At 50.7% G+C, this 12,934-nt stretch overlaps 1 protein-coding gene across 1 annotated transcript; it reads right to left on the reverse strand.

The window, feature by feature from the left end:
- Positions 1-11,171: 11,171 nt before the first annotated feature.
- Positions 11,172-12,044, reverse strand: LOC142819692 (chemerin-like receptor 1). Its single transcript, XM_075908236.2, has one exon. It carries the CDS (start codon positions 12,042-12,044, stop codon positions 11,172-11,174), a length of 873 nt encoding a protein of 290 aa, XP_075764351.2.
- Positions 12,045-12,934: the final 890 nt, after the last annotated feature.

Consider the following 12,934-nt stretch of genomic DNA (forward strand, 5'->3'; position numbering starts at 1 on the left):
GGCTTTTGTGCCGTCTGAGCCATGTGCAAGGATACATTAGTGCCATCGTGTCAATATTTCTGCAGCCCCCGACTACGTCTTTATAAATTATCTAAGTGCAGCCTCCCGGTTCCATTGTTTATAACGGGGGTGGGTAATCCACAGCTCTCAAGCCCCATGCAGCTCTATGATTAATGAAATATGACTCTGGCTGCTTCTGAGCCGTGTGCCCGGTCTGCTCACGGCCGGCCGCTCTGTGCACCCGTCCCAGCGTCTGGAGGGAGAAGCGCCTGGTGGCAGTGGCGGTGGCTCTGGAACTGAGACATTAAGTTAGAGCCGGGGGAGGGAGGATCTGGGGGTGCCTGGCTCTGGGAGGGGGATTGGGTTAGAACAGGTTACCAGGGGGGCTGGGAGTGCCTGGCTCAGGGGTGAGGCATTGGGTGAGAGTGGGTTGGAAGGTAGCTGGGGGTGCCTGGCTTTGGGGGAGAGGGGAAGCATTGAGTTAGAGGGGCAGGGGGATAGGGGTGCCTGGCTTTGAGGGAGCGGAAGGAGATTGGGTTACAAGTGGGGCATGGAGGTGCCTGGCTCTGGGGGAGAGGATGGGGATATTTTGTTAATATTTTGTTTTTTATTTATTTATTCCCAAATAGATTCACCAAATTTATTATATTAATTTTATATCAATAAATATATGTCCATTTTTTGCAATCGCACGCATAATTATACGTTTATGCAAAACCTCAAACTTTCAAAGTATCTTCAGTTTTCACAGAAGCCTCTTCTATTTGGTTAACCACTGTCTGTACTTGTTTGTATTTCAACAAAACAAGTTGTGTATCAGATAAAAACATTAAAAAAGTACCTTCAATTAATATTTAAATTAAAAAATATTATGTCTGAGCAAAAAACAATTGTACACATCAAATGACTGTATTATATTCAAACAACACCTGAACAAATATTATCATATACCTAAACCGTAATCTATAATAATAAATAATGATGGCTTTCCAATAGAAGTACATTTTCTTTGGTGGCCCTGAAAGCTGTCAGTTTTCCTTTGTGCGGCCCTCAGTAGGATTTCAGTTTGACATGCCCGAGTTAGAGGAACAGGCAAAACCCACCAAACAACCCTCCTCTCAAAACCTCCCATGAGCTTCCGAGAGGGAGAAAAGGGAGTTTGAAACAACAGCAACGAATCACCCGCCTGGCAAAACATCACTGGAAGAAGAGAGCAATAACCAGTCAAGACATTTTTTCAAGGAGGGCTATTGCAAACGTCTACTTTAGTACATAATCGGGGAGTCGGGGCCACCTATGTTTTATCCCAGCCTTGGCCACTGAAGGGCTCAGGGAGCTGAGATGACTCATGGCAGACCCTGTGCCTCAGTTTCCCCTCTAAACATTTGCCTATTTCACGTTAGAATGTGAGCTGACTGTGGCCAAGTCTGATTCTCTCTGTGGGTCCGTACTGGACCAGGCAACCCGCCCTGTCCGGAGTCAATGAGGGGAGTGGGTGGGAGCAGAAGGAAAGGAGCAGACCCAGGGGGCAGTGGTGTTGGGAGCAGAGGGGAGAAGAGACCCATCAGCAGCCAGAGGGTTTCCCTCATTTCCTTACCCGTGTCTTGGGGGGACTCAGCGTCTCAGAGCCGACCCCTGTCTCAGGCCCCAGCGCGATACCTGCAGCTCGCCCCGACTGGCTCACCCTGGAGCAGGTAGCCATTCATATGGGGTGGTCCGGGGGGGGGGGGGGGAACACAATGCTCTGTGCCGGGGACCCGCCCACCTCCCTCGGATGTGGGAGCCAAATGCAGACATCTTGCGGGGCCCGGCTGAGGGGGGGCGGACGGGGTGGCTTGTGGTTGGGGTGAGCTCTGCATGTATCCGTTGGGCACCGGAGGGCCTGCAGGCTTTGCAGATGTGACCAGACCCAGCCACGTCCTGTGATCTCCCCCCTCTTTTTAGCTCAGCCCCAAGCAAACCCCACAAGGCGGCTTCCTGCTGTTGCCTGAGCTAGTTTGGCTGAGCTCAAGGTGTCGTGTTGGGAGCCTAGGCCAGGGGGTCCCCCCAAGACACAGATAAGGAAAAGAGAGAAACCTTCCGGCTGCCCCACAGGATCCCACTCTGCCCCCCACCACTGTCCCCTGGATCTCTCCCTTCCTGCTGCCCCCAGACCCTGCCCATATCCCCGGTTGAAGTTACTTGTGGCTCCTGTTAGAGGTCAGCGGCCCCCTCATGCTGGCTGCTGCTCAGAGCCCCTCCTTGCTATCGGGCCCGTCCCACTGGGTGCTGCACAGCAGCACCAGGCCTGGCCACAGGCAGCTCACATCGTGAACAAGCAAATGTGTGCAGGGGAAACTGAGGCACAAGGCCATAATGTTAGTTGTCCAATTTTCCTGAGCAATTTGGTGGCAGAGTCTGCGATGGAACCCAGGAGTCCTGACCCCCACTCCCAATCTATCCATGGAAAGAGATGCTTGCAACCTCGTTCCTTTTTTGGCCTGTGTCTGGTCTCTTCTTCCTCTGGGGTTTTGCTGGGTGGCTCTTTTTGTGTGTGTTCAGTTGTTCCAGTCTTACTTTTCTCTCCCTTGAAAGTTGTTCTCTATCACTGGAGATTTCCATGGGGTGGGGAGGGGGGTTCTGTGGGGATTTTGCTCGCTCCACTAACCACCCCCTTAAAAATGGTTCAAATCTCTACTTCAAAATGACGGGGGGTGGGAGAAGAATCATTTTAAAAATTCCGTTATTAAAAAAATAAGTGGGGTGGAACATTCCTTCCTGAATTTCTCTTGTTTTTTAAACCAAACTTGGAGTAGACAGCTCCTTTGGCAAACTAACAGCACAAAGAGTATTTGGGGTGTTATTTTGGCTTCAGAGGGGCAGGAAAGGGCTCTCAAGCAACTTTTTGGCATGAAAGAAATGTGGCTTTTAGAAATATATTTGCGAGAGTAAAAATCCCGATATTATGTAAAAACCAAAAGCGTCTGAACTGAGGATGGACGCAACAAATCCTTCACCTCGACAGGCGTTAGAGTCAAGGACCCCTGTGGTCTCCAAATGGCCTTGTGGTTCGATGCTTCTAAGGTCTTCAAGCCAGTAATGCCAAGAGCCTACCAGGACTTGATTCTACCTGAGCTGAGCTCTAGATTTGGGGCGTTTATAAACTCTCTGTCACTCCCAAAGGTCACAGATTCCCTGACCTCAGGTGGGATTCAGTTCCGTTAGGGTACGTCTACACAGCAGCGTTCTTTCGGAATAATGGGCGTTCTTCCAAAATAACACAGAGCATATCTATACCACAAGGCATTATTTAAGAATAATTGTGAGCTGGAAGACTTCTTACTCTGACACAGAACGCAGTTTAAGAAACACTGCTTTAACCAATTTAAAAACAAAGGAGACAACCTGATCGTGTCTAACTAAATATTCTCTGTTCACTTACGTATCCTTTGTTCCAGGGTTCCGCCTTTTCTTCGGCACAGATATCGCTAACCAATCCGTACCTTTGTTCCTCGTTCAGTCCATCTCTCTCATTCCCCAACTCCTGCTCCAAACTCACACACACAGGGAAAAGGAATCAGGCAAATACGTGTTTCATGTCAAACTTCTCCCACTCTCTTCCCATTGGCTCTCATGGCTCCCTGCCAACACTTCCTGGACACCCAGAGTTCTGTTTTTAGCCCTTTAGTTCCTGAATGCTGGGTGGTCTAGAAAAGGGTAGGGCCCCTCCCATCATTCACAGCAGTCGACTCCCCGCAGGGCTCTGTTCTCTTTCCCCAGTCATGAGGGATGTGTGTACGTGGGAGGGAGGTGAGTGCCAGATGGTGTCTCTATTCCCCTGTGTCCTCTTCTGGTAGATGTGGCTGGATGCGTCTCTGCTGTGCTGGGGACTCTGCCTGCCTGCCCCAGACATGGGCTGCAAGTGCAAACACCTTGCAAGCCCTCAGCAGGGGGAGGTAGCTGTTCATGTGACATGTGCATGTAGCTGCGGGAGTCAGAGGCCGGCCAGGATTTGAAGACGTGATCGGACCCAGCCATGTCCTGTGATCTCCCCTGTCCTGGGTTCCTGATGGAACGACCACAGCTCACCCCGACTAGCTCAGGCGGCAGCAGGAAGCCAGGTCCGTGGGTGTATCTGGTGAGGGACAACAACAGGAGGTCACAGACCGTGGCTGAGTCTGATTATGTTTGCAAAGTCTAAAAGGCCTCCAGCCCCCATGGCAACCTCATGTGAAACACACGCTCCCCCCACTGGACCCAGCAATGGGGCTGCATTCGCAGGCCCACACCCCGGGGCAGGCGGATGGGTCCCAGCAGAGCGCAGAGGCAGAAGCAGCCACATCTGGCTGAATCTACCGGAAGAGGACACAGGAGCAGAGACACCAGCTGGCACCTTGCTCTCCTGGACCTCTCAGCTGGGGCAAGAGACCAGAGACCCAAACAGCCAAGAAAAAGAAGCAGTGAGAGACAAAAAGGCAGTGTTTAAAGAGTAGAAGTTAACCCCCCTGAGAAAATATAACACCTAAATTCTGGCAAGTGGAGCATAAAGATATAATTAGGAAGGCTCAAAAAGAATTTGAAGAACAGCCAGCCAAAGACTCAAAAAGTTATAGCAAAAGACATTGTTAGTACATCCAAAGCAGGAAGCCGGCTAAACACGTAGAGGGACCCCGGATTGAAACAGGACAACATGGCCTTGCTGCAGCTGGGATCTGCCCCATTGGAGCTACGGCCCATTGACCCAGCTGGGATCAGCCCCAGTGACTCCAGTGGAGCTATGGCCCATTGACCCAGCTGGGATCTGGCTGATTTGCTTTGTCATTCTCCCGCAATCTGTGCGAAGTTCAGTAGCTGTCACAAGAGACCAGGCACCCCGCAAAGAACAGAGACAGCCACGTCCAGCCAGCTCCACCGGGTGGGGTCCCGGGAGCGGAGATGTCAGCCCTGCCCCCCTGGTCTCTCGGCTGGGGAAAGAGACCAGAGCCCCGCTGGGAGTCGGCCGCAGAGATCTGAGCCCGGCCTCTGCTGCAGCATCCCCAGAACTGCTACGGAAACCCTCGCGCTGGGCTACAGACCACACAAACCACAGCCCAGCCTCCAGCCGGCTTGCATCGGCACCATTAATCACACCCCATGTGGCGTAGCTGAACTGCCGGGGAAGCGCCATCTGCACCGGGGGCCAGCTGCAGGGCACAGGCTCACACAGAGACAGGTTTTCCGTATCACCTAGCTGCATCCCGACACCGAGGCCAGGGGCTGCTGCAGACCCCGGGGCAGGAAAGGGGAAGGGGGACTTGATTAGCAGCTTATGACAAGTACCTGCCTTACGCTGCCATTATTGCCAGGGTGGTTTGGCTGCCATACCCAGCCCTGAGCCTTTGGAGAACAGTCTAGGGCAGTGGGTCTCAGCCAGCGACACACACGGCCCACGGGCAGGCAGAGCTCTTCCAGGGGTACATCAGTTCATCTCGCGATTTGCCCGGCTTCTGAACAGGCGCCATAGAACTTGCAGGAAGAGACGGAATAAACTACTATTGCAGATGACAGTGCACTGTGTGTTTGCGCATGGGAGGGGGGATTTTCCACCCTAAAGTGGGGGCACGTGATTAATGAGCCGCACACGATTTCAGTTTTTGGGGCAGAAAAAGCACCTGCTGAAAAGTTGCCGTTGTTCTGACCGTGCCCAGGGGAGGCGCTGTGGGAACGGAGCAGCAGCAGCTCCCAGCTGGTGGGGGAAGAGAAGGAACTTGCAGAGCCTACTTCACAGTGAGCTGGGTCAGGAGACAGGAGCTATGGGGAGACAGACCCCATGGGAGTGCTGGGGGGTCAGACAGGGCTGTGGGATGACACACTGGGGCAGGAGCAGTATGAGAGTGGAGGGGCGGGGCCGTGGGGGAGAGAGGTGGAGGGTCACACGGTGATGGGGAAGGGGTACAGAGCTACACAGGGACAGCACGGGGCTAGGTGGGGGCCCAGAACTGCATGTGGAGAGCAGAAGGGGTTCAGGGCTACATGAGAAAGTGGCAGGGGGTATCTGAGTCCGGGTGGAGGGATAACATGATCTCACGTTGCAGTGGGGGAGGTCTAGGCTGGATATGAGGAAAATCTATTTTCCTAGGTGGGTGGAGACACACTGGGATGGGTTCCCTAGGGAGGGGGTGGAATCTCCACCGGCAGATAGTTTTAATGGTTGTGTCTGAGGGTACGTCTACACTAGCCCCCTAGATCGATCTAGGGAGGCTAATGAGGGCGACCGGAATTGCAAATCAAGCCCGAGATTTAAATATCCCTCTTGATTTGCATGTTCCCATCTGGTCGCCATTTTAGAAATTGACTATCCCAAAGTAACTGCCCAAGTCTACATGCAGCGGTGAAACAGGATTACGAAATAAACCCCTAAATCGAATTAGGTGGTATTCCTCGTGGAATGTAGACTTGATTTGCAATTCCGGTCACCCTCACTAGGCTGCCTAGATTGATCTAGGGGGCTTGATTTGCAATTCCAGTCGCCCTCATTAACCTCCCTAGATCGATCTAGGGGGCTAGTGTTGACGTACCCTGATTTGATTAGCCTCATTAACACTGGTTCTACACTTGACAAGTAACTTCTTTTGTTGTTCTTCTGCATACCCCTGCTTCGGTAACTTCCACTCCAGTACATCTGATGAAGTGGGTTTTACCCACGAAAGCTTATGCCCAGATCAATCTCTGAGTCCCTATGGTGCCACAGGACTTTGCGTTGTTTCTTCGATGATTCTGTGATTCTGTGATGCACGTGGACACGGGGTGCAGGGACATGAGGGGTGCAGGGGTACGTGGGGATAAGAGCAGATCTGCCGACTGAATGAGAGCAGCTGGTGTTCTGCATGGGGGATGCTCAGTAACCCTCCTCCCCCCCAAAAAAACCCTGTTACCATCTTTTTCCACCCACACCCAACAACTCTCTGAGTTCAAACCCGGGCTCCTTCCCAGCAATTTACTTCCCTCTCCCCCAGCTCCCCTGTAAGCCCGATTCCCCCCAACCTTTTGCCCTGCTTCTGTGGATGCAGGAAATGAAGTTCTGTAGTGCAGTGAACACAAATCGTTACTCACTGTTTTATTAATGTGCCTAGCAAGGCATCCATTTGTCAAAAACCATTTCCTGAATCTTTTTTGTTGTCTGTTTTGTCACATACGTACTGATGTGTATTTTGAAATTAATGAGTAAAAACAATTGAAAAACTGGGGGGATTATATTGTGTTATTTTGACAAATCATATCTGCAGCATTTTGTAGCATTTTAAAATATTGTGTGCGGAATTTTTCACTTGTTCACGTAGAATCTTTATATTTTTTTGCAAAATTCCCACAGGAGTATTTCATCTGATCTATAGGATGAAAAACATGGGGCTACACAGGACAAGTCAGAATCCTGAAAAAGGGAACAGGAGTCGGGAAAGGTTCAGAGCCTCTGGTCTGCAGAGTCCTTAGAGATGTGGCTACCTCTGGGGTGTGTCGTAGGGGCTATTTATACAGTTGATAGGGAGGAATTCGGGGGGTGGCTATAGGGAGTGAGGTGAGGTCAAAGGTGCAGGAACAATTCGTATAGTGGGGTGTCAAGAGCTACTGAATCAAACTGCAAACCCTGGATAGCATGGAGACCACTTTGAGTCTAGGGATGCAGCACCTAATGAGGGTATGGGGGCGATTGGTGTGTGTGGGGGGCATTGCAGAATTCACCCTAGAATTGAAGCTGGAAGGTCTAATCTCACTTTCTTTCTTGTGTTGTGGGGGAATCGGACACAGCGCCTCAGGACTAATTCCCTAAACACACACACACCCATGGAGCTGTCCTCTCCCGGAGAGTGGAAGGAGGAAAGGGATGACTCGGTGGGGATGGGAGATGCTCACAAACCTGAGCTCTGTTGAGCCTCCAAAGCCTCTGAGCTGGGCAGCTCTGTGCAAGCCTCAGACAGCTCGGCTGAGCGCTGGGGCTGGGGCTGGGGCCCCTCATGACGAAGGGACTGAGAAACCATCAGCAGAGACGGTCGCCCACATCCGGGGCCGCCTGTTTCCAAGAGCAGGAGCTGGCCTGAGCTGCAGTCGCATTGTTGCAAAAATTCCTTGAGAGGCATCAGAGCTGGGTTAGACCCCGGAAGTGTCTCTGCGTCAGGAGTGGTTTCTGGGTGAGCCCCACCACCCTTCCCTCCCGGTCACCCCATGTCACAGCTGTTCCCCACTCTGGCAGGACAAATGCAGAAATCTCCTCCCTAAAGTAAAACTCTCCCTCTGCCCCAACCTCCATTTTGCTTGGAGGTGGGAAACACAGAGGGAATCCACAGATAACAGTGGACTCTGCCCTTGTAACTAGGCACTGAGTCCTAAGGACCCAACAATCAGCCAATCCCAGTTCATTAGAAAAAAGAAACAATCATTTATTATATAAAAAAACTACAGTTCCAAGCATAATTAAGTGGCTAGATGGAAAGAGCCACCAAATGATATAGATACCCAGAGAAACCTCCAGGGCTAAAACTTAATTACAAAGACAAATGCAGTTTCCAGCTCAGACATTAGTTCCAAATTCCCAAACAAGGAAAACAACAAATCCTGCTGGACTAGCTAAACTTTTCTCTATTTACATATTGTAAAAAGTCCATTCTTGGAGAGAGAAGTGTCTCCTTTCTCCCCCAGTCTTGGAAGAAATTTCTCTGCCTCTCAAACACAGAAGAGTGAGAGAGAGAAAAAATCCCCTCTCTTCCAGTTTGAAATTTCTACCTGTATTGTTATAGGCTGGCTAGATACTGGAGACTTTAGTTAACCCCTTAGTCAGCAGGGGCTGGTCAGCACCCCTGGTTATTATAGCCTGTGAGAGGCCTCCCCAGGCAGCGGGAACATGAATCTCTTGATCTGTTGGATATGGGGCTGTGACAGGCACCCCACTGCCAGGCCCTGCACTTGTGCCCCCATCCCCAGGCTCGCCCAGCTCAGAGCCACCAGTCACCCCCCACCTCCCCGCAGCGAGGCTGGAACTCACAACAGGGGGCTCCAGCCAATTCCCTGCTCCCTGCCCCCGAAGAGTTGCCCCCTGCTGCCTTGCTCAGAGGTGAAGCTCGGTTCCCAGCCTGTCTTTTCACCGACAGAGAGAGCTCCTGCCCCTCTCTGGGAGCCGAGCTGGGGTTTCCCAAGCCCGGAAACGAGAGTATGAGGGGGGCGAGGCAAAGACACAGTAAACAAGGTGATTAGCTGCAGCCAGAGCCAGGCTGGGATGGGGAGCACCCAGCGTGGGGGTGCCAGCTGGCACATGAGAAACAAAATGGAACTCTCAGGCTGCAAACGAAGCCGGATTTGAACTGAGTCACATCCCCGTGACAGACAGGATCAGCCAGGGGCAGATCCTCAGCCAACTGGCTGGTAGTCTCCTCCAGCTGGGACACGCAGCCCATCTAATGCCCCGTTGTCCTACCTGAAAGCCTAGTTTTGTTACCCACTTCATGTTCTATTTCAGCAACACACACAGCAAAACTTCACAGCCTCCCTGACAATGAGAGCAGGGACAATGCAACAGGTTACTACTGTTCAACAGATGAAGTCTTTTGAACTGACACCTCACATGGCAGATTTGTACCATAATTACATGGCACGGCTGAATGTGGGTTCCAGGCTGCTGTTTTGAGGTAGACCATCTCACTTCCATTGGCTTCCTAGATTTTCTAAACTTTTAGTGGAGTTTCGTAGCATCCCTGACACTTACAATTTGGCTGTGGCATTTGCCAGCTTGACATTTTTCTCAACGCCTCAGGTCCTGGAATCAGATGCTGAGGTGGGAATTTCAACTTCCTTTTCTATTCTTTAGGTAAGTTTCTAGCCTTCCTTGTTACAGAGAAAAGCTTAAAATCACCCCCCACCCCCAAAATAAGAAGGCAAAAATAAAGAACCCGAATGTCTTTTATTTCACACCAGTCCCATGGTGTTTTGGTGGGTGTCTCATGAGGGTTGGAGGACCAGATATTTAAAGGTGGCTAAAGCAGTTAGATGCCAAATTCCCACTGAAGGCCATTAGGAGTTAAGTGCCCAACTCACAGAGGTTCTCAAGCAAATCTAACCCATAGATACCTAAGTCTCACTGACTCTCAGTGAGGTTCCTACGGACCTTAACCCTTTTGAAAATGTTCCCCTTTGTTTCATAGACACGCTGGTCTTCAAGGAACGCAGGACAGAAGAAGGGGTGGAGCTGCAGCGGAGGAGAAGATGGTGTGAATCGTGAGATGGAGATGCAGAAGAGGACAGCCCAGAAGGGACCACATGCCCCCAAATGATCCATGAATAAAACCACGACTCTACTGTATTTAGTTAAAAGGATCAATTCCTAGATTCCAAGGCAGGCAGGGAGCATTGTGATCACCTCTTCTGATGTTCCTGATCCCACAGGCCAGAGACAGCCCCAAAAGAATCCCTAGAACCGAGCTTTTAGAAAAACCATCCAAGCTTCATGTAAACTCACTAGTGATGGAGGATCCACCACGGCCCTTGGGAAATTGTTTCCATGGCCAATGACTGTTAAAAACTTTCTAGTCTGAATTGGTCTAGGATCAACTTCCAGCCACGGGATCATGCTAGACCTTCCTCTGCTGGATAGAAGACCCTGTTATTAAATAAAGGTAGAACCTGTTTAGGCCAGCACCCTTGGGACATGGCTGGTGCCGAACTCGAGAATTTTCTGGACCATGGGAGATCAGTATTATCTAGTAGCATTACCAACACTTCCCCTGCTTTCTGGGCTGGTGGGGGACATTTAGGGGTAAATATGAGCTAAATAACAGCAAAGAACATCAACGAGGACTGGTGGCTATAAACAAACTTGATGGGACTGCAGGAAACTTGGCCAAATCCATGAAAAGTGGGTGTGTGGCTAACTGAAATCATGCCAATGACAGATGTTGCCGGACCAGAGTGGCTCAGCCTTTCTTTATTGTCAGGGTGGATACTTACAGACTACGATCAAATGACCCCTTCACATTTTCCTTGTTAAGCTACATAGACTGCACTTCTTATGTCTCACGCTAAGGCGGGTTCTTCATTCTCCTCACACGTCTCTGCAGAAGACCAAAAATCTACATGCCAAAATAAAATTGGGGGATCAAAAGGAGCCAGAAGAAGCCAGTGAACAGAATTCTTTCTCCGTGCCATGTTCACAGATATCATCCATTCCCCTAGTCAGCCGGCTCCGGCCCTGTGTGGTCAGTGGTGTCTGGGTTGCGTGCACTTTCCAGGTACCTCAGAAACTCCTCATCCATGGTGATGTAGAAGATAGGGTTGAGGCAGCTGTTGACATACGTCAGGACACAAGCAGATGTGCTTCCTATTTCCAGAGCAGGCCGAGGGTGCATAGCTGAGAGCTGCAGGAAGTAGAAGACGTGATATGGCAGCCAGCAGAGGAAAAAGGTCGGGATCAAGCCGAGAAGGATCTTGAGCGGCTGGTTGGCCTGAATCAGCCGGTTCCTTCCCAGCCTGGCAGCGTGAACGACGTAGACAATTGAGATCAAGATCAAGGCTAATGGGATCAGAAACCCGGCCAGGAACTGGATGGTGACAGCAGCCTTCACCCTCCCTTCACCCAGTGGGGAATTCATGCTGGTGTTGGCAGGTGCGGGGACGACTTCCCAGAGGTCACCGTACCGCAAGCTGAACCCAGCAGATAAGGCCCATGTGCCCAGACCTACCCAGAAAGCAAAGGAGGGCGTGCGGTATTTCTGGGCCCACTCAGGTCGTGCCACGAAGACGCAGCGATCGATGCTGATGGCTGTGAGGAGGAAGGCGCTGGAGAACATGTGCAGGGAGGTGATGGTGCTGCTCAGCCTCCTGGCCCAGTCTAAGTCAGGGATGAAGATGAAGATGAAGATGAATCTGAGGGGCAGGCAGAGGATGAAGATGAAATCAGACACGGCCCGGTTCAGGAACCATACGACGCTGGCCGTCCTCTCCATACGGCAGCCGGTGACGAAGAGGACGTAGCCGGTGGGGAAGGCCACAGTGCAGATCACCAGCAAGAGGATCCAGAGCACTATTATTGGAGGAGTTGCCATCATAGTATCCCCGTTTCTCCTCAGCGTTGGTAGGAAACGGGCAGGGCCGATGTTGTTCTGAGGGAAGGAAGGAAGAGCAATGAAAAGGGCTGTAGGAGAAGACAGAGAGAGACAGATGCAGAGTTAATTATCTCCCAGATCCTGAGCTGAACTCAGACCGACCAATGACCCCATTGGCTGGAAACTCCTTAGAAGAACAGAACGACCAGGTGAGCAGAGGGGGGAAATTGTCGTCTCGTTTGAGCCCGGCCGAGATACAGCGTTTGTTGTGTCTATCCTTAGCCCAAACAGTTTGAGTCTCTACACAATAACAGGGATTGTAACTAAATCAAATAGATATATATTAAAACCTACATTTGCTTCTGCTGAAAACTTGGATTTCTAGGCAATATGGTGACCTGGGAGCAAAGACAAAGACATACACTACCTCCCTATCTCCCCAAATTCCCAAATGATCCTCTTACTCGTTGTGTCACACAACACTGGCAATCCCCACATTGGATTAATATAAGAAATTAATCAATGATCCTTTCATCTTTTTAATATTTGAATTTTTTAAATCAATTTTTCTCCCGCCGCTCTGCATGTTGAAGCAGACTTTTTGGGTTTGAGGCATTTTGGGGGTGAGTTACTGGAGCAGGCAAAATCCCCACAGAGCCCTTCTTCCCCCCAACATGGAAAACTCTGGGGATGAAAATGTTCCAAGGAGGAGGAAAGTGAAATAAAAAAGCCACCCGGCAAAATGCCAGAAGGAGAAGAGAGCAGGAAGAAGCCAAAATTTTTATTTTTAATTAAAGGATATTTCAAGAGTCTATTTTGCTGTATAGACCAGGAGTCAGGACTCCTGGTTTCATCCCAGACTCTGCCACTAAAATGCTCAGGGGGTTTGG

Source organism: Pelodiscus sinensis, chromosome 22 (genome assembly GCF_052426305.1).
Source record: "Pelodiscus sinensis isolate ZL-2025 chromosome 22, ASM5242630v1, whole genome shotgun sequence".
In the NCBI taxonomy this organism is placed as follows: domain Eukaryota; kingdom Metazoa; phylum Chordata; order Testudines; family Trionychidae; genus Pelodiscus; species Pelodiscus sinensis.